This window comes from Schistocerca piceifrons, chromosome 1, assembly GCF_021461385.2.
Source record: "Schistocerca piceifrons isolate TAMUIC-IGC-003096 chromosome 1, iqSchPice1.1, whole genome shotgun sequence".
Taxonomy (NCBI): Eukaryota; Metazoa; Arthropoda; class Insecta; order Orthoptera; family Acrididae; genus Schistocerca; species Schistocerca piceifrons.
In genome coordinates this window covers 358,575,366-358,597,561 of record NC_060138.1, presented here as the reverse complement: position 1 = coordinate 358,597,561, position 22,196 = coordinate 358,575,366, and the positions used below count along the sequence as shown (strand labels likewise).

General features: G+C 38.7%; 1 protein-coding gene across 1 annotated transcript in view; it reads right to left on the bottom strand.

The window, feature by feature from the left end:
• Positions 1 to 21,981, bottom strand: part of LOC124784976 (complex I intermediate-associated protein 30, mitochondrial) — a 48,663-nt gene extending 26,682 nt beyond the window's left edge. The window contains exons 1-2 of the mRNA XM_047254142.1: positions 21,660 to 21,981; positions 2,003 to 2,220 (exon numbers count right to left, since the gene is read on the bottom strand). Coding sequence (XP_047110098.1) covers positions 2,003 to 2,220; positions 21,660 to 21,933 — 492 coding nt within the window. The 5' untranslated portion in view covers positions 21,934 to 21,981. The remainder of the gene's footprint in view (positions 1 to 2,002; positions 2,221 to 21,659) is intronic.
• Between the last annotated feature and the right edge of the window lie 215 nt (positions 21,982 to 22,196).

Below are 22,196 nucleotides of genomic sequence, written 5' to 3'. Positions count from 1 at the left end.
CACTGAAAGACTTAGTATGTAAGTATATGAGACACATGAAAGAGCATCAGATTTCAAGAAGAATGTAAGAATTCTAATTCCAAAGAAGGCAGGTGATGACAAATGTATTACTGAACCATCAATTTAATATGTCATGGTTGCACAATACTGACACGAACTATTTACAGAAGAATGGAAAACTGAATGGAGACAAATTTGGAGAAAATGAGTTTACATTCCAAGAAATGCAGGTAGTTCGGAGGCGAAACTCACCCTACGACTTATCTTAGAAGATAGGATAAGGAAATGTTTATAGCATTTGCAGAATTAGAGAAAGGTTTTGACATTGTTGACTGAAATACGTTCTTTAAAATTCTGAAGGTAGCAAAGGTAAAATTCGTGGAGCAATAGGTTATCTACAACTTCTACCAAATCTAGAGTGCAGTGATTAGAGCCAAAGAGAATGAAAGGGAAGCAGTGGCTGAGAAGGGAGGGAGACAGTGTTGTAGACCATCCCTGATGTTGTTCAAACTGTACATAAAGTAAACCAACGAGAAGTCTGGAAGGGATTAAAGCACAAGCAGAAGGAAAATAAAACTTCTGAGACTTGCCAATGACAATGTAATTCCATTATAGACAGCAAAGGACATCTTAAGATCATTGAATGGAACAGGCAGTGTCTTGAAAAAGAGATTATGAGATGAATAATCATCAGACGTAAAACAAGAGTAATACAAAGTAGCTGAATTAAATGCTGCATGAATTAGATCAGGAGACGAGACACTGAAACTAGTAGATGAGTTATGCTATTTGGGTAGAACAATAACAGATGATGACTGATGCTGAAAGGATATAACATGTGGATGGCAATGACAAGAAAAGCATTTCAGAAAAATAGAAATTTGTTAACATCGAATGTCTAGGACACAGCCTTCTACAGAAGTGAAATGTGGACAATAAGCAGTTCAGAAAGTAGCAAATGTAACCTTTTGAAATGTGTTGCTATAGAAGAATGCTGAAGATCAGGATGGATAGATTGACTCACCAATTAGGAGACAATGAACTGAACTATAAATAAAATAAATTTATGTTACTACTTAACTAAAAAAAGGGATCAATTGATAGGTCACATTCTGAGCCATCAAGGAACAGTTGGTTTGGTAACGGAAGCAAGTGTGCGGAACTGTAGAGGAAGACCAAGGCTTGACTAAAGTAAGCAGGTTCAAATGGATATAGGCTGCAGCAATTATGCAGAGATGAAGAGGCTTGCACATAATAGACTAGCTTGGAGAACTGCACCAAATTAATCTTCAGACAGAAAACAACAACAACAAACTGATATATGAATTGCAGAATCAGATTGCTCCCTGGACGTTTTTCGGTCAATTCTCAATAAGAATCCGATTACTGTTCAGTACAATATCCACAAATGTTGATGTTTAATCAATATTTCATCCAAAGAAATGTTACAATTGTCACACAAAATTTCAGTTGGTATATAAGCATACATTGGTTTCAAATGAGCAGAATTAAAACATTCTTCACATACACTTGAGATGATATTCTTCCGAATCATACTCAAGGATGTGCCATAATCAAATGACACCTAATATGGAAATAAGTGTGGGATTTTTGATAATTATGAGACAGAATTTTTGAACAGTACTTACCTTTAGCAAAGCATAAAATTAGTACAGTCCATAAACACGTATAACTAGATGACAGTATCCCAGTTTTCAGAACTATTAGTTCTCTTCTTGAAGATGGGGGGGGGGGGGGGGGGAGGATGGTGGGGGTCTTCCTTTTTAAACTTCTCCAAACCAGCCCCCTCTCCTCCCCATGGAGGGAACTAATAGTTTCACGAGTTACGATACTGTTGTCTACTTTTATATGCCTCTAACGGTAGTACTAAATATTTTAGCCCCTGAAATTAAGTCTGACCACCAATTCAGGCTCGAAATTTTATAGTTTTCTCAAGTGAATTTGCTTTCTGATAGGATTCTAGAGAAAGTCATTTTATTACCTGCGGGCGCACTGATTTCATATTGCAATATCCAGACTTCTTTATTCGACCGTCTTTTGGTACTTCACAACTGAGAGAACCTGAGAAGACTGCTGTCCCATCAGCACTGATGTTCAAATCACATTTACTATACCCTTCTTTGTGATCACTATCAGCTGTCGTAACCCACTGATGCAAGATATGTGGTGAGTCAAATTTCCATAAGATATCTGTTTCTCCTGAAAAGCAAAGCAAAATCTTGAACTAGTATCACAACCACATAACACAGTGCTGCATGCAATGCACTTATATTCAAGAACACCATTTCTTATTCACATGTCACATCTGCAGGTAGACTAAAATTCGAATTGTTCAGATGACCAATCCACACGACACATAGAGTGAATCAAAACTACAATTTAACATTGCCTTATGTCTTCTAAAGTGCATCAAAGTTCTCTTGTTAACTGTAAGGGAGCTGTTCCTAAGACATGGATGTAATGAAGACAAAAAAATGGTTCAAATGGTTCTGAGCACTATGGGACTTAACTACTGAGGTCATCAGTCCCCTAGAACTTAGAACTACTTAAACCTAACTAACCTAAGGACATCACACACATCCATGCCCAAGGCAGGATTCGAACCTGCGACCGTAGCGGTCACGCGGTTCCAAACTGAAGCGCTTAGAACTGCACGGCCACACCGGCCGGCTGTAATGAAGACAGTGAAAAGATCACAGCCTAATGAATGTTGCAAGACAATGAGAAGAGCACTGCCTGAATAAGGAAAAATACTGGATATGAATACCTATCTGACTCACATTTTTATCCTGACAGCACAGTGCAAAATATTAATCTATTTTCAAACATTCATGGACCAAATGGAAAATGACCATCAGACATTACAAAGAAACAACAATTATTACTTAAGTACTGAATTACAGATTATTTAGAGATAAAGGAGACGCCTCACTTAAAGGCAGAAGTGCTGTGTTGCCAATACATACATATATAAAAAAAGGTAGGCATCCCTGAACCATCTCCACTCCCTCTGCAAAATACTGTTACTATGTAATCCTCACTAGCTACACCTCATCATCCAAACTGAAATTCTGTCACTCCAACATCTAGAAGAATATTCTAAACGCTGCCTCCAGAAGTTATACAGCCTGCTGACATCCTACTCCCGCCTTGGCGCCCCGCTATCCAATTCCCATCCAACCCACATTGTTCCTCCTCATCAACTTTCCATAGCGCCCAGATCCCGCCTAGCTGACCTTTCCAACCAACCACATCCTCCAAAATCTCCTACCAACTTTCCACAAAATCCAGAATGGAACAATCCCAAAACACTGTTGTTAACCTCCCCAACGAAATCCTCAGCCCCACAAAAGTTTCAGCCATATCCAAAAGCCTCACACCCAGCCCTACTCCCAGGTTGAACCATGTTGGATTTGTGGAAGACCTGCACTCTTTTCACCCTCTCCCACAGTGGAAACACTTCTTTGCCACCGACACCTCCAACCAAAGCCAATCCAATCACAACCTGCCTGTCCTAATTCATATCACCATCCAACCATGACCTTCACACACTCCCACCTAACCATCAGCTGGTCACCTTCCAGGAAATTCTAACTTCCAACCTGGCCTCACTATCCATCCCCAGGTTCTTACCTAAGAACAATAACCTCCCATTGGAAAAAAGGACTGCCCCACACAACCTAAAAGTGGATCCTGACCCGATTATTCTACCGGCAGACAAAGATCGCACCACTGCTGTGATTAACTTGATTGATTACCTGGCAGAGGGCCTCCACCAGTTGTCAGACACCTGCACCTACAAGCTCTTCCAAAGTGACCCCATCCCAGAAATCCAACATACCCTCCATATCTGCTCAAATCCTTAGGCCCTTCTCAGAACCTCTTCCCTGAATTCATCTCCATCGTCACCCCAACAACAGCCTGCACATCCATCTTCTACATGCTCCCCAAAATTACAAACCTAGCAATTCTGGATGCCACATTGTGACTGGTTACAGGGCCCTCACTGAAAGAATCTTGGCCTTTATTGATCAACATCTTCAACCAATTGTCCAAATCCTTGCCTCCCACATTAAAGATACTAAACACTTCCTACACCGGCTCTCCACCACCCCCAACACTCTTACCTCCTAGAGCCCTAATCGTCACTGTTGATGCAACCTTCCTACACCAAAATCCCTCATTGTCCATGGCCTTGCCGCAATTGAATACTACCTCTTCCAATGCTCTGCAGGTTCCCAACCCACCACTTCATTCCTCGTGCACCTAACCAACTACATCCTGACCTATAAGTACTTCACCTTTGAAGGGAAAGTATACAAACAAATTTGTGGCACGTGCCATAGGCACCCACACGGCACCCTCCTACACTGAACTCTTCATAGCTACCTAGAGAAAACTTTCCTAGCTTCCCAAAACCCAAACCCCTGGTCTGGTTCAGGTTTGTTGATGACATCTTTATTATCTGGACCCCAGGCCAGGACACCTTATCCTCATTCCTCCACAACCTGAACACCTTCTCTCCCATATACTTCACCTGATCCTCCTCCATCCATCATGCCACCTTCCTAAAAATGTCAGTCTTCCCTCAGACAGCTCCATCCACAACTCAGTCCACATCAAATCCACCAATAACCAAAAAAATCCCTCCCATGCAGTCTCGCCACCTGTGGTAGATGGATCTGCAGTGATTAGAGCTCCCTCGTCCAGTCTGCTGAATGCCTCACAAGCCCCTTCACAGACAGGCAATACCCTCCAGATGTAATTCACAAACAGATCTCCCGTACCATATCCTCACACACATCTGGGCCTCACATCCACCCAAGGACCAATCACAAAAGAATTGCCCCCCCCCCCCCCCTTGTCACTCAATACCACCCCGGACTGGAGCAATCGAACCATGTCCTTCATCACGGATTTGATTATCTATCATCGTGCCCTGTTCCGCCACCCGCACAAGCTCCACTAATCCATCCCTATGCTCCTCCCACCCCCGATCTCCTGCCACAGAGATCATACCCCTGTGGAAGACCCAAATGCAAGACATGCCCAATCCAACGAACGACCCAGCACCATCTACCCCAGTCCCGTCACAGGCTTTTCCTACCCTATCAGACGCCAGGCCAACTGTGAAAGCACCAATGTTGCATAACAACTATGATGCAAGCACTGCACAGCGTTTTACATTGGTATGACAACCAACCAGCTGTCAACTGGAATGAATGGCCACCAGCAAACTGTTGCCAAAAACAAGGTGGACCACCCAGTAGCACGACATGCAGCAGAGCATAACGTGCAAGATTTCAGTGGCTGCTTCACAACACGTGCCACGTGGATCCTCCCCACCACCACCAGCTTTTCTGAGCCGCACAGATGGGAGCTGTCCTTGCAGCACAGCCTCCGCTCACTTTCCTGGCCTAAACCTAAGGTAAATCGATGCCCCCCCACCTCCCCCAATAGTGAGTGAGTGAGTGAGTGAGTGGATGTTAGACACACACAATCACCTGCCCCTGCCCCATTTGTGTCCCCACATCAGCTAGTTGTGTACTGTTATTTCACACCCCGGTCTTTGAAACTGCGTGCTCAGCCATCTGCACCCTCAGCTAGTCCACAGGCAGCTCCTCACTCTCCCACAAGCCGCTTCTCCGTAACCACCTCCTTGCATCCCACCTCTCTTCATCCCCCACCACACCCCAACCCATGCCCCCACTGAACATAATGTTGGGGAGTCAGACAGGCGAGTGCACTTAACTGAGTGAGTGTGTGTTTGCGTGCATGCTTTTCCTACAAGCTTGAAAAAGGAAGTGCATTCAAAAAGCTAGCCAAGCTCTGTACCTTTTGTTTCTGTATATATCAATGATGCAGCGCTTCTACCTTTCGGCGAGTCGTCTCATTTATTCCTAAATGATCCATACTGAATTACAGTTTATATGTGTATTCAAAAATTAACTGCACATACATAAGCGAGAATAAATGTGGAACAAATGGAGTCCGAGTGTTTTATGCAATTTGTTTTTAAAAAGGTTGGTAAGCCCACACACTCCTTCATTGTATACAAGTTGCTTTCAAACATCAGTCAGATATGTGACTGCAAGGGAAAAAGAGGTGTACAGTTTGTGGTTTTGTTCATCCCAAATTGAAAAGGTATGGACTTCCTGCTGATGTCTCACCATAATCACAATACTGATGCAACACAACACAGTCAACAACCAAAATGTCACACACATGTGATCACCCACTTTGGAGGTACTGGGAGGTCAGCAAGATCACACAATTTATTGGTTCATGATTTCTTTTCACAGGTGTTTCTGGAAAGAAGTCCACAGGGAAAATTTTGCATGGAAGAGGAATTAAAAATGCCATTTGTCAAGAAATGATAATTCAACTTTCCATAACTCTGTAAATGTCGGGCTGCTTGGGCATTTTGTGTACATCCAATGCAAACCTAAGTGATCTAATAATAAAGATGTTCACGTGTGTAGCATTTTAACATTATAGTTGTCCACAGCGACCGTTGTGTTGACTGTCAGTTTTTATTCTGAAATGAGTGGTAAAGCAATTCCAGGCCCATCAAGCATATGAAATAAGCATTCATTACTTCTATGTGTCACTTAAACTTTCTTACCACACAAAAGCAAATCACAAGTGTAATACTAGAACTACATGAGAAGGTCTTCTTTCCTCCTACACTGCTCCCCCCACCCCACTACAATCAGTGTACTGGACAAAGGCTGCCTCCTCTGCCTCCACAAACCTTCTGTTAATGCTCAACAAAAATTCTATTAATAGTACGAGTGTTGTATCTTGAAAATACAACAACTATGCAGAATTCAAAACTATGAGTTTTTCTACCTCATCCATAACAATAAGAGTGGATATCACACTTTTTATGGTAATGATGGAAACCTCCTGCACAATACGTGACATTCCTTGCCTAAGGAAAGTATTCTTGAAGAAAAATATCATGAAATTTGAGGAAACTTTTGTAAATTATGGCAACTGGCTGACAATGAAACTAAATTTTTATATGAGTACTGTAAGAATATGCTAGCACAGAATCACATTAAGGCAATTTCTACATCTAGATAACAATTCATCCTAATACAGCAAAATGGGTGGTATGAGAGTTAGACAGTGTTATCATGAACAGCGTATCGGGTAGGCTTATACAAGGACTTCTAAGTTCCTTTATGAAGTAAATGATAACAGTGTTTAAAATCAAATTTGGATAAATATTGAATAAAGCACTATGAGGCATATGTTTTTGTTTGTAAAGAGTGAACATAATTTATAGCTCTTATTTCATAACTGGGAAATGAAACAGTAATTTTAACACTAAGTATAAAGAGGAAAATACATGGTATAATTACAGTAATTATGAAGTACTAGTTATGGACATTCTGAAGTGACTTCAGAAATGCTTAAACAATAATTCACTGTATATGCAGCCATCACAGCAAAAGATAATTAGTTTCTCCTATGATGTATTTGATACTATTTTATCTGTAGTGATAATGTAATGCCAATATGAATGGAAGCAGTCACAATATGAACACTGATGTTTTCTTTGAAACTGACAGTGTGTGGAGATAGTTTTGAATTTCCTTATTCAATTTTATGAACAGAGACATATTCTCGCTGTAGACTGTTATTAATCTTCAACCTATGGAGCAAAGATACATAGTTTTTCAAGCCAATTCCTGTGTATATGCATTTCACCAAACATGGCATCCTGTTTTCTGATGTTAATAAATGAACAGTTGTAGATTTCCAATTGCAATTTAAATTTATTGATGAGTCTCAGAAAAACAGGGGTGACATAAGAGACTGCTGAAAAATAAAGTTATTCCAGTCACAGAGATCACTAATGCCTGAAGTGACTGGCCAGAGGAATGATATCCGAGGTGCTTCATGTATTTACATTTTCTATTATCAGTAATTTTTAGCAGAATGTGGATTCTCCTGAGAAAAGTATATGTGGCATAGGGAGCAATTTCAGTGTTAACAGAATGCTATGCAGAAGCTTTTGAGTTGACCTAAATGCCAGTTTTTTTCAAGGCATTTGAGTGGATAGCATCACAACAAATGGTGGCTTCAGAAGGCAACACTAAGCAGTGTAATGGGTATTGGGGATGTAATGACAACGAGAATCGCCAATCAATCAAAAGGAGCTCATGACTGGCTGAAACTGTATAATTTTTAGGGAGCTCATCAGGTTTCAGGAATTAGCGAGAAATGTATGAAGATTTGCACACTGAAGTGATCTGCAGTGGCAAGAAGATGAAGTAATTGTATTTATTTATTTTTGTTTTCTGTTGAAGGAGTGTGTGGGGCTCCATTGGGTCATGCAAAGTTATAGCTTAAGTGTAAAGAGAGAGCATGAGGTCAATGTTCCATCATCTTTCATGGACAGCAAACAAGTTACGAACCACTGAAGAGTTGAAATTATAATCTATAATGAGCAATTGAATTGCATAAAGTGTGAGTTTTAACACACAGGTGATGGTGTTCTGTTGGCTTAAGATTTAACCAAGTAGTAACAGCTGCAAAATAATCTGGTGAACATTATTAGCTCCTAAAGACACTTGCACCATTTGCCTCTAATACGAGTAATAGTCATGAAGTTTTATTCATCAATTTGAAAAATGAAGCTGTGACCATGAAACCTGGTGATGGTATTAGTTGTTCTCCGCATATTCACTCTTAAATGTAGCCCATTTTTCCCAACAATGGGTGATTTGGCATAGGCTTTTGTTGTAGAAGTCTGAATTTTGGGTGTTCAGAAAATGTTCAAATTCAAAAGCTACCTCATTGTCATTCTAGAAATGCATGCCATGCAATGGTTTCTCATTCAAGGAAAGACAAAAAAAGGCACTGGGTATAAATGGGGGGAAGCATATTTGATAGCCCAATAAAGCAGATTGTGTGACTGTGTCCTGTACGGAAAGAGCTGGGGCATTGTTGTGAAGAAAAAATATTCCCTCACATAGTTCCCCATTGACCTTCATCTACATGGCCTCCTGTAATCATGTCAGGAGTTTTCGGCACTACACTACTCTGACTGTTTTCCCATTATGAGCATAATCTGTAAGCACAACACCATAGCAGTCCCAAAAGACTCAGTGTCACCTTACTTGATGAAGTTTGTGTCTTCACCTTTTTTGGCAGTGTTGAATCCACATTTTCCCTCCCACCACATGCTTTGTTCTTTATAACACTGAAAAACAGTTCTTTATTTCATCCAAGGAAAGACAAAAGAGTCACTGGGTGCTATGTCAGGTGAAAAGAAGGGGGAGGCATATTTGATAGCCCAATAAAGCAGATTGTGTGACTTTGTATTGTATGGAAAGAGCTGGGGCATCATGAAGAAGAAGTTTTTAAGGAGCCAAATGCCCAACCATGAAAGGCATGAGAAAACTCAATCAAATCCTTCTCCAGGGCTTTGATTACTTCTTATTATGCCATATGATGAGGTAAACCCATCACAAAGCCATACCCTCATCCACAATGCATTATTGCATTGTTCACCCATTCTACACAATACCCTATGCCATATTTTCTCTAAAACCTACACAAAAACAGCTGTTCACCTATGGATGTTCAAGATGAAAGACATGTCCAGTACACCAATCCATCACCACCACCTAATGAGGTCTACTCACAGCCACTTCCTGTCCAATCAAAGATAAGGCCACGTGTGAAAGCAGACATGTCATTTACCAGCTGTGCTGCAATTAATGTGCACATTTCTATAGAAATGTTGCAATTAGTGCACACCTTTATATAAGGGTGTGTTTACTAGCTTCTGTCATATGCTTTGATATTCATATCAGTTGGATCCTGAGCAGCAGCTTCTCTTAAGTTCTCATGTGTGACCTGTCCCTCTAGCATCTTTTCCTACATTATTTTTCACTCATTTCCCCTTTCCCCTGCTCTTTCCTGTTTTCATAGACACACACAGAGAGGTTTATGAAGTTACTGAAGAAATCAGTCAGATGCTTGTCCCCAAAACATTTCTCCAGACAAAATTGTAGAAACTATGTATAGAGACTGCATCCTCACTACCCACCTATAAAACAAGTATTATCTTAAGACAAACTATACAGTTTTACTAACAACAGACATACCTGTAAAGGGGTGATAACCACTTTGAAATGAAATTATCTAATTTACTGAAGAAGATCTTATAAATGTTGGCATATTTTGTACAATTGTATTGAGAATTACCCGACAGTTGAGAGTTGTAAGTGGATAGGCTGTCATAACTTTAAAAAATGGGAAACGCATTTTAAAAAATAAGTTAAAAGACAACTTCAAGGCTGCCACAAGCTTCCCCAAGTGAAATTCCCTGATATTTCCAGACAAATTTTAGCATTTTTCCCTGATAAGTTTTGAGATCTCACTGTAACTAAAGACATAAGTTGACAAAAAAATGTAAGGACTTTTGTATTTCTCCCCTGTGTTGGCAAAAATTTTAAGTACTAATACCAAAAGTTTTGTAATTAAATGCTTTTAGGTGGAGAAAGCAAACCAAATGGCGTGTGTGTTCCATGTAGACCACTATTGTTATTTTATTTCAATAAAACGAAATACGTTTGATGACAAAAACATGCATTTACTTGGTGTCGCAAGACAGATTTAAAATACCTTCACTGATTTCAGAAATAACCCGAGAAAAATGTAGGCATCTAGAAAGAAGCGTATAAGGCTGGAAAGAGCTGTGTAAACCAATACTGTAGGTGACTGCTAATAAAATGTTTGCTCTACTCTGTCCGTTATTGTCAGTTATTACCCACTGTGTTATCTCTATTATTTTACAGGTATTGTGCTATTTTTCTTTCAAGAAATATATAAGTACATAGTGTACAAACTGCCAGCCACTGCCACAATTTTCTTCTTCTTATTGTCTATACTTTCTAACATATAAACTACTTCTGAGGTGCCAAAATGTACTAGAATAAATGAAATGTCTAACAAACGCCACACTGTGCAATGTACTTGCGGTGAGACAGTCACAATTCCTGAAATAAATCGCCTGTGACCTGTGGCCTGCCGTGGAGCACCGCAGTCCCTCGTCCATGGATAAACTGCAAAAATCTGCTGCATTATACCACACACAAACAGACCCAGCCTGCGGGTAGATCAACGTGACTAGATCTGATGGGCAGGGCTTTCACATTAGTGGGAAACTATGTGCTTCTGATCGGTAGAAATGAAATGCAATTTTGTCCCATTGTGGAAGTCTACTAGTGTGAATAGCTATTCATATGCCACAGACAGCATGTTGATGAAATGACACCGCAGTGATTAATCCGTGCAACAGATAACTTGTGCAAATACTCAGAGAATCGGTACTAATGAGGATAGGTAGCGACTCACCATAAAGATGATCGCTGAGTCACAGACAGGCATGTAGAAAAGACAACCACACTCTCACAACTAAATTTTTGGCCATAGCCTTTGTCAGAAAACTAGGGCACATACACAATCTCTCAGACACAACTCATGCACACTTGACTGCCACCTCCGGCTGCTGCCTCAACAATCTCTGAGAAGCACACCTAAACAAACCACTCCTCATGCCTCCCTGCCTCTCGTTAGCAGCTGCTAGGCTAGCAGCAAGAAGTGGTGGCAGCACAGACAGCAAGCTGAGGAGAGTGGTAGGAAGGGGAGAAGCAGTAAGAACGAGGGAGTAGGGAAGTGGCACCCAGCCAGCAACAATGCATGACATCTCATGACACAAACCATTTCATCTACTGAGACAAAACTTAGATTTTTCCATGCCTTTTTCAAATTTCTCTGCTTTCCCTGACAAGTTTGAAATTCCCTGATATGCCCTGATTTCCAGAAATTGTGGTAACCCTGAACTTAATCTCGATCCATGTAAATAGCGTGGAAGAATATTTAGACACTACTTATTAGAGACACACATTTTTGAACACGAACAAAGCAAAATATGTACCACGCAAAACACACACAATCTGTGTGTCTTTTGTTTTTATATACTCTTCTATGCAGATTTTTACATAAACATTAATTTAGTTGATGTTCTCAATTTTTTGGTTCCACTAACCATTGAGGCAAAGGGAGTTATACTCATATTATACCTGCCTCTTACATTGTTATCACAGGTTGGTCTTTAACTCCAGTAAACAAATTATGTCATGTTTATTTGTAGTGCAACAACAAATGTACATAATGTCCACAACTAAAACACAATCTAAAGTTGTTTCAAACATTTGGCCTTCCAAAAAAGCATTTACCACCAGCCTGCATCTCCCTGAATCAAACTTCCATTTTTCTTTTATGATTTGATAGTCAAAATATGGGTGGAGGATACATTCTTACTTTCCTTTTTTTTTTTTTTTTTTTTTTTTTTAATTGTGGTTTTCTCTTAAGTACAACTTTTTCATTTTTCGTCAGTGCTCATATGTCTTCTAACAATAATGTAGATCTTACACTCTTTTCTTTAATAGAGGGAATGTTCTGGCAAGTTTAAGTGTTGAGACAATATATGAGAAAAATTTGCCTGCATCAACTTAATAACATACCAGTTCTGAGTCCAAGTCTGACACATAATTTTAACTTGTCACTCATTTAAAATTTTATTATTTGCTGATGAGTTTTTCAAGTGTTGCTGTTGAACCTACAGCCCACTGCCCATTCTCTCTCAGCAAAGTAATGGCATACTCCCACCAAGCCTTGCTGTATTGCATCTTGGCCCTCTTCTGCCAGAGTGATTTCTATACACTCGTGTTAGCTGTCCCAGAACAATGGGTTTAAGCCAGAATTTGATCCTCATTACCTCACCCGATGTAGTTCAAAGCACTGTTTTCTCATAAAAACTATCATAGCATGTTATAGTCTTAGATGGAGATTTCAATTTACCAGATATAGACTGGGACACTCAGATGTTTAGGACGGGTGGTAGGGACAGAGCATCGAGTGATATTATACTGAGTGCACTATCCGAAAATTACCTCGAGCAATTAAACAGAGAACCGAATCGTGGAGATAACATCTTGGACCTACTGATAACAAACAGACCCGAACTTTTCGACTCTGTATGTACAGAACAGGGAATCAGTGATCATAAGGCCATTGCAGCATCCCTGAATATGGAAGTTAGTAGGAATATAAAAAAAGGGAGGAAGGTTTATCTGTTTAGCAAGAGTAATAGAAGGCAGATTTCAGGCTACCTAACAGATCAAAACGAAAATTTCTGTTCCGACACTGACAATGTTGAGTGTTTATGGAAAAAGTTCAAGGCAATCGTAAAATGTGTTTTAGACAGGTACGTGCCGAGTAAAACTGTGAGGGACGGGAAAAACCCACCGTGGTACAACAGCAAAGTTAGGAAACTACTGCGAAAGCAAAGAGAGCATCACTCTAAGTTTAAACGCAGCCAAAACCTCTCAGACAAACAGAAGCTAAACGATGTCAAAGTTAGCGTAAGGAGGGCTATGCGTGAAGCGTTCAGTGAATTCGAAAGTAAAATTCTATGTACTGACTTGACAGAAAATCCTAGGAAGTTCTGGTCTTACGTTAAATCAGTAAGTGGCTCGAAACAGCATATCCAGACACTTCGGGATGATGATGGCATTGAAACAGAGGATGACATGCGTAAAGCTGAAATACTAAACACCTTTTTCCAAAGTTGTTTCACAGAGGAAGACCGCACTGCAGTTCCTTCTCTAAATCCTCGCACAAACGAAAAAATGGCTGACATCGAAATAAGTGTCCAAGGAATAGAAAAGCAACTGGAATCACTCAACAGAGGAAAGTCCACTGGACCTGACGGGATACCAATTCGATTCTACACAGAGTACGCAAAAGAACTTGCCCCCCTTATAACAGTCGTGTACCGCAAGTCTCTAGAGGAACGGAAGGTTCCAAATGATTGGAAAAGAGCACAGGTAGTCCCAGTCTTCAAGAAGGGTCGTCGAACAGATGCACAAAACTATAGACCTATATCTCTGACGTCGATCTGTTGTAGAATTTTAGAACATGTTTTTTGCTCGAGTATCATGTCGTTTCTGGAAACCCAGAATCTACTATGTAGGAATCAACATGGATTCTGGAAACAGCGATCGTGTGAGACCCAACTCGCTTTATTTGTTCATGAGACCCAGAAAATATTAGATACAGGCTCCCAGGTAGATGCTATTTTTCTTGACTTCCGGAAGGCATTGGATACAGTTCCGCACTATCGCCTGATAAACAAAGTAAGAGCCCACGGAATATCAGACCAGCTGTGTGGCTGGATTGAAGAGTTTTTAGCAAACAGAACACAGCATGTTGTTATCAATGGAGAGATGTCTACAGACGTTAAAGTAACCTCTGGCGTGCCACAGGGGAGTGTTATGGGACCATTGCTTTTCACAACATATATAAATGACCTAGTAGATAGAGTCGGAAGTCCCATGCGGCTTTTCGCGGATGATGCTGTAGTATACAGAGAAGTTGCAGCATTAGAAAATTGTAGCGAAATGCAGGAAGATCTGCAGCGGATAGGCACTTGGTGCAGGGAGTGGCAACTGACCCTTAACATAGACAAATGTAATATATTGCGAATACATAGAAAGAAGGATCCTTTATTGTATGATTATATGATAGCGGAAAAAACACTGGTAGCAGTTACTTCTGTAAAATATCTGGGAGTATGCGTGCGGAACGATTTGAAGTGGAACGATCATATAAAATTAATTGTTGGTAAAGCGGGTACCAGGTTGAGATTCATTGGGAGAGTCCTTAGAAAATGTAGTCCATCAACAAAGGAGTGGCTTACAAAACACACGTTCGACCTATACTTGAGTATTGCTCATCAGTGTGGGATCCGTACCAGATCGGGTTGACGGAGGAGATAGAGAAGATCCAAAGAAGAGCGGCGCGTTTCGTCACAGGGTTATTTGGTAACCGTGATAGCGTTACGGAGATGTTTAGCAAACTCAAGTGGCAGACTCTGCAAGAGAGGCGCTCTGCATTGCGGTGTGGCTTGCTCGCCAGGTTTCGAGAGGGTGCGTTTCTGGATGAGGTATCGAATATATTGCTTCCCCCTACTTATACCTCCCGAGGAGATCACGAATGTAAAATTAGAGAGATTAGAGCGCGCACGGAGGCTTTCAGACAGTCGTTCTTCCCGCGAACCATACGCGACTGGAACAGGAAAGGGAGGTAATGACAGTGGCACGTAAAGTGCCCTCCGCCACACACCGTTGGGTGGCTTGCGGAGTATAAATGTAGATGTAGATGAACTGCTACACTGTATATGCTTTGTGTGCCTCTTGAACTCCATACATCTGACCTCAATGATCCTAGTTGTCTGTCCCATATAGGCAGCGCCAAATTCACATGGAACATGGTAAAAACTAGGTTTTCAAAAGTCCAGCCACCCTTGATATTGCCCAGATGACCATTGTTTTCAGTTGGTGGAAACAAGCAGCATTTTAACCCATACTTCTTCAGTATTCTACAAAACTTCATGAACACTATGCTATCATAAGGATAACAGCAATGGCTTCAGGATCCTCCGTTATTGTTGTGTTGCGGCTCTCTTGTAAGTGTAGCAACTCTGAGGTTTAACTATCTTGGTCTGATTGGGTATGTGTTCTATAAAACGTTCTTAGTGCACTGACACTCTGGATTGGGTGATGGCAACTAGAAGCATGCAGATACGATAAACATAAAAGATTATAGTTAACATTCTATCACTGCCAAGATACACAGAAATAGCATACGCTCAGATAGGATAGTGAATTAAACTGGCCTTGATCTTTTTAAATTATAATTTGGCAAGGTCTTTAAAGGATTTACCGAAACACTAAAAACATTAATCTGGGTTGTGTGATGTCACTGCAATGCTGAGGATAAAACAAATTTTGTCACTAAAAGCAAACAAACCGAAAGTTAATAATCTTTTCGTAATGTTAATGATTGCGGAAAATTAAAGTTCTCGCAGTTTGGTGGTTGCAACCCAATATCTTCAGAGTAACAATTAACGGAATCAACTTATGTTTCTCATTATGCTTTGCTGCATATGCTGTTCCCTAGAAGTTTGTTAAGTAAAAACAGGCCAGAGAACTGCGAGATTCTCAACAATTGTGTAAGGACAGTTGATATTTCAGGTGTACTATTTATTATGTCATAGCGAGTCTTCATTGAAATTTTACATCCTAATGTCAACTGCTACTTCCCTCTTACACTCTTTAAACATCTTTTATAACAATCAATACATTTTTACATATAGTAAATTCACTAATTCCAAAAGTTATTAGTAATGAACAAAAACAACGTCATCCAGTAGTTACAAATGAAATGTTTGGAATGTGATATAAATAAACATTACTTTTTCTGTTTTTAAGGAAATATTGTTGAAATCGTTTGAGTAAACAATGCTGATTAGATTTTTGATAATTATACAGAAACTACTACATCCCAATTCTTCCTAACATGTTTCTGGTTTCAAAGATATGTGTTTTTTTAACAGAATGTCAATTAATAGTACACTAGTCGAATAATTGCTTTGGCTACATCATCAATAAGATTTTGTTTTATGAGTTTCAGTAATTCCTAAGTAATTATGTGTTGTTATGATTAGGTCTTGCATAGTAAGCTGACAGTATGTTAAGCAAGATTGTTAATAGTTTCAAACATTAGAAAAACAGTATTTTTGATGTCTCTTTCATTATTTGATTCACAGTAACTGAATGGTTTTAATTGTAATTAATCAAAATGATAATTTAATACTGAAGAGTACTCTGACATGATGTTATTGAAAATTACATTTCGGTGATCGAAAGGGGAAATTATCCACATGGGTCCTAGCTAATGACACAACAACCTGAATTAGCTTTAGTGCCATGTGAAAGATGAACTAAATTAGTTTCTGGAATTGTATGGAGAATGAGCTGTTACATTTCAATAGCCAGATGGAGATTTGAACCCTCCTCTGAAGTGTGAGTCCAGTAACTTACATGATACATCACATTGTTTGATACATAGGAAAAGAGAAAACTATGTGGAGGCTTTTGATAGATGTTATGCTGTAGGGCATCACTTGCTTGACCTGGATATCTAGGAATGGTGGCTGGCCTTTCATCTCCTAAGGATATACATTTTCCCATTCCATTACTCTCCCACTTTTTTAGTGTTAACACATTTCTCATCCCTCTTTCCTTTTCTATGTTCAATGTGTACAACTTTTTCCTCTTCATTTCTCTTCTTTACTTGCTGCTCCTCTGCTCTTTGTCTAAGATTCACGTGTATCTGAAATTCCATGCTGGAACATTCTTTAAACAACTTATTTTCTTCCCTACAGATTCATTTACTCCTATTTCACTAACACTCCCTTATTTTATTGTGCACTGCTAATTTATTCCATCAGCCAGTCCTGCAACTGTATTCAGGGAATTCTTGTTTCCATGTTTCTTTTTCTGCTTTTTGCTGTCTCTTGACAACTTTTTTTCTTCAGCTTTCATCTTATTTTTCTTTCCTATTTTCTTCCCAACCCTACTGAAATTTCCCAATGGTTCGAGTTGATTACCAAAAAAATAGTACCACTTTACATGGCCTCTGATGATTTCATATCACAGATCCCTTTCTTACATCAACTCACAGACCCTCTCCTAACAATGTTTCTGTTCTAACCCTGTTGAATTAGCGTGCGATTTTTTATTATTTTGAGTGTAAGTCTCTATAAACAACTATTTTGTATGTAGAAAATGTTTAGTCATCCCAATTTCACATTTGTGAAGGCGACAGCATCAGTTAACTTATAAATTGCTCACACATTGTGACAATGGTGACTTATGTCAGGTTTTTACAGTATATGAAATTTTATTGTTGAAAGTGATTTCTTTAAAACTCAAAAATACCTGAGGAACAAAACTAAAACTTGATCATAGCTGATTGAGTACTGTATCTGTAACTTTACTGTCATTTTCAATCATGTGCCTTTCCAAAAACAGACATAATGTCTTATGGGATAACAGCAATCAGTGATTTTATAATGTTACTTAAAATCTGTCTTGACTGCAATTTTTTTTTTTTTTTTTTTCCAGAACCATCTTCAGATCTGATATTTCACTTACAGGAGTAACCCGTCCAAATCCAGCAACTTTCACATGCTACACACATGTGACATAGCATGTGAAAGTTGCTGGATTTGGACGGGTTACTCCTGTAACTGAAATATCAGATCTGAAGATGGTTCTGAATGAACCGAAACCAGTCACATGAATAAAAAAAAAAAAAAATTTGCAATCAAGACGGATTTTAAGTAACATCTGCCTTTCCTCATAACTTTAGCAGCACAGAATCAATACAACTGTTGATGATGCATAAGAATACCTGGTATACTGTTTCTTCTTTCCTTTTAATTAGCCATCCTCATTTCACATACTTCACGTTCTCTTACATTATGACAGAAATACAAGATGGAAGAGTGACTAAGTAGAGCAATTAATAATGGAGATGGGGGACATTTCAACACATTGTAGGTTATATTTCTTTCCTATGAAACCTGATATTCCATTATTTTCCTAATTGCCATTATTAGTTACTATAGTATGTTGTACAGTTCATAAATTTTTATCACAGTTCATAGTAATAAACAAAGTTCCAATTTATATTTTAGTTGAAGTTTCCTTGTTGTTGAAACGTACACCAACCAAGGTGCACTTTTCAACACCTGAATAACAGCAGTTCTTTCTATTTTAAAATGAACTAAACATTCATTTTATTTGTGTAAGAGGCCTGAAGTATATCAGTGCATGAAAATGTAGCAAAATTACAGATGCATAATTCAAGAAATAGAATTGGCCGTGTAAATTTTACTTTGTAATTTTTATTTTGCTTTCTTTTATATTTTCCCTACATGTAGGATTCTGTTGTTCTTTTCTGCTTATTCCACAAGTTCAAAATCATTTACTTGTAGTCTTTAACCATTTACCTCATTATTTTCACAATTAGACTTACCTTGCAAAAGAACTTCACTATCCTCACTATGTGAAGATTCATCCAACAAAATTTTTCTTCCAGACTTGCAACCATTTTGTTGTTAATTTTTTCAGATTTCATTTTTCTTAACATCTACATCTATGTACATATTCCATAATCCACCATACGGTGAATGCTAGAGGGTACCTTGTACCAATCTAGCCATTTCCTTTCCTATTTCACTTGCAAATCAAGCAAGGAAAGAACAACCACCTAAACACCTCCATATGAGCCCTAATTTCTGTTATGTTAAGTTTGTGATGCTTACACAAAATGTATGTTGTCACCAGTAGTAATATTCCGCAGTCTACTTCAAATGCTGGTTCTCTAAACTTTCTCACTAGTGTTTTACAAAAAGAACACTGTCTTCCCTCCAGAGATTCCCACGTAAGTTCACAATGCATGTCTATTACTCGCATGTTGATAAAAAAACATAATCTTTTTTTTCCAAAACTTTTCAACATTTCCTGTTCAATTCAGTTTTTTCCAGTTAACATTAATGATTTTTGATGTCCCATATTTTCTTCCCCATTACACTTTTTGCTGATGGCTTTGGAAAAGGCCAGGTATATATTCAACTGTCCTTTACTTGTGCTTGCTTACAGTTCTTTGTTTACTAGGATTATAGCTCAAAACCGATGGCGTATCTTTGCTCGCACTAGATTCATGTTCAGTTATACAGTGCACTTCAACAAACAAAGAACCTGATAATATACAGCAGTCTTTCATGAATTTGAATGAATAGCTTATCCACATCAATCAAAAAATTCTGCAACATTTGCATAACAGTTGCTCTTGATATACTAGTGTTTTCAAATTGTAATAAGGTGAACTGATGATACTGGCTCATGAAATGCTTGGCCAAGTTAACTCAACTATTTTGTATGGTTGAGCCAAGCTGTTTTATTTATATGCACGTCAGTCCACAGTTCATGTCTGTAACTTTTAACACGTTATCATAAAGTGTACATTCTGCAGTGAAAACATGCCGACTTGTATAGCCTACTCTGAATGGTAATAATTTTGTGGCGATTGGAGTTTATTATTGTCAGATCCACTGCAATACAGTTTCTTATCTTGACAATTAAAGCAGAAGTGTAGATCCCAAATAGATCTGCAGCAGTTCTAAGCAACATGTCATCATATAGTGCCTCCATGGACCTTGCAGTTTTTTTTTCTCTCAGGTATTTCTAATTTAATACACATCTTTTTTCTTGGGATCACACCACATTACCCACATCTTAAAGAAAACAATTTACTTTATAGGCCTACCTATTATTCCACATATTATAATATCCGAAGAAATTATTCACATGGGCTACATTTCAGAAGTGTTGAAATCTAATCCCAATGGTTCATTGAAATCTGTCCCATGTGCAGACATTAAGTTTAAACCACTGTTACTTCTTACATAAAGCTTATTTTTGTGGTTAACAGTATATTAAATACAGAATCCCCTAATCAATTGAGTGAATAAATCTCATTCATTTCAGTTAATATTAAACAATGAAAATGAGCTACTACAAAAAAATGAACTGAGCTTTTACTTGCAAGATCACGAAACAGTATTGGGTGAATAGCATTATGAGTAATGACAGAGAGGAACCTATTAACAGCTATTGTCGTGTTATGGAACTTGATTGTATAGCTATTCCCCAATTAAATAGAGGTTCCAGTGCTGAGAAATGCAAACTGTTAAAACGAACCCTTAGCTGCAATGTGTCACCCCCTCCTCTAGACAGCACAATACAGCACATTAAATTTCAGTGATCTAATCCACAGGCAGACAAAATCAGTGGTAACTTATATGCACAATGACAAGACTGTCAAATAATAAGAATTGAAAAATAAGGTACGAAACAATTTATTTATGTCATATATTATGCAATGTTATGTGGCAGGAAATCCACCAACAAATCAAAAAACCCAGCAAAATTTTAAGAAAAATGGGAGAGGGCATATGATCTTCAATCAGTTACATTGCAGTTCAATTAAGGTAAGAGTCAAGATTTTGGACACTGTTTCTGTATTCACAAAAAACTGATAAAGTTCTAACATACACAGTAAATATGAGTAAACACTAAACGCTATTGGGAAAGTGGATTCTCTTGCTGAACAATTTAAAACGTCATTCCCCCCACAGCTTGTTTGTGGCGCCAGACTGACCAAGAGGGTAGCCCGAGGTCTCGGTTGGTTGGAAAAATGATAACTTGGTTGTGATTTGGCTAATTTAACGAATTTGAACGCCGAAACAAGGTTGTGATACGACTGACCTATAGCGTAGCATAATGTTTGCATTTGAGTCATACTTAAACCATCCTTTGCCTATTTATTACCTTTTTCATCATATAAACAAACTCTTAAGTCCTTCCAGAAAACGTACATTTGATAAAGGGAAAGTTTCCGCCGAATATTTTGAAGCATATAATGTGCATATATCCTACATAAACTACGAATTGTGAGCTATCCTCCAACACAGTTTAAAGGCTACGATATTTAATGAAACTTCGATATAAATCACTACTGACACTAACAACATACAGGTTATTAGTAAAAAAAAAAGTGGTTAATAATTAACGTCATTTCCCTTCCTGCGAAAACCACTACGAGGGAGTTTTCACGTGAAATAACATATTGTTTACCTGGTCTGTATATAAGGATCGGATCAGATTCCAATTTCTCTTTAATTTCATCTTTCCAAATAAATATTTCCTTTTTAAGTTCTTTAAGTCCATTGCGAATAAGCTCTAGACGCGAAACTTTCTTATCCGATTTCGTGTAGCCGCTTTTCCTATCGCTTTCGTAGAAAGAACTTAGTGTCTGTCGGCTTGTATTTATGTTTCGGATATTATGTATATCAATCTGTACAGGACGAAACAGCCGTCTCGCCAACAGCACACAAACACTGGTAAGCATTTTACTGACAATAAAACAACAAAATTATCTTTGACTCCTTTATTTAAAAAAGAACCATGCACCGTACTTCTCTCATATTATTTTAAAGCGCCCCCAACACGTTATAAACTCCATAGGGCTAGGGCTCATCACAATTCTGAAAATAGAAGGAAACTCAAAGAAAAGGCCATAAACACAAAGCATTTATGACAATCAGTCATCTCAACAACCTAAACAGTAAGGCCCGTCCACACGCAACGAACTGTCTGCGCCGCACATCACAT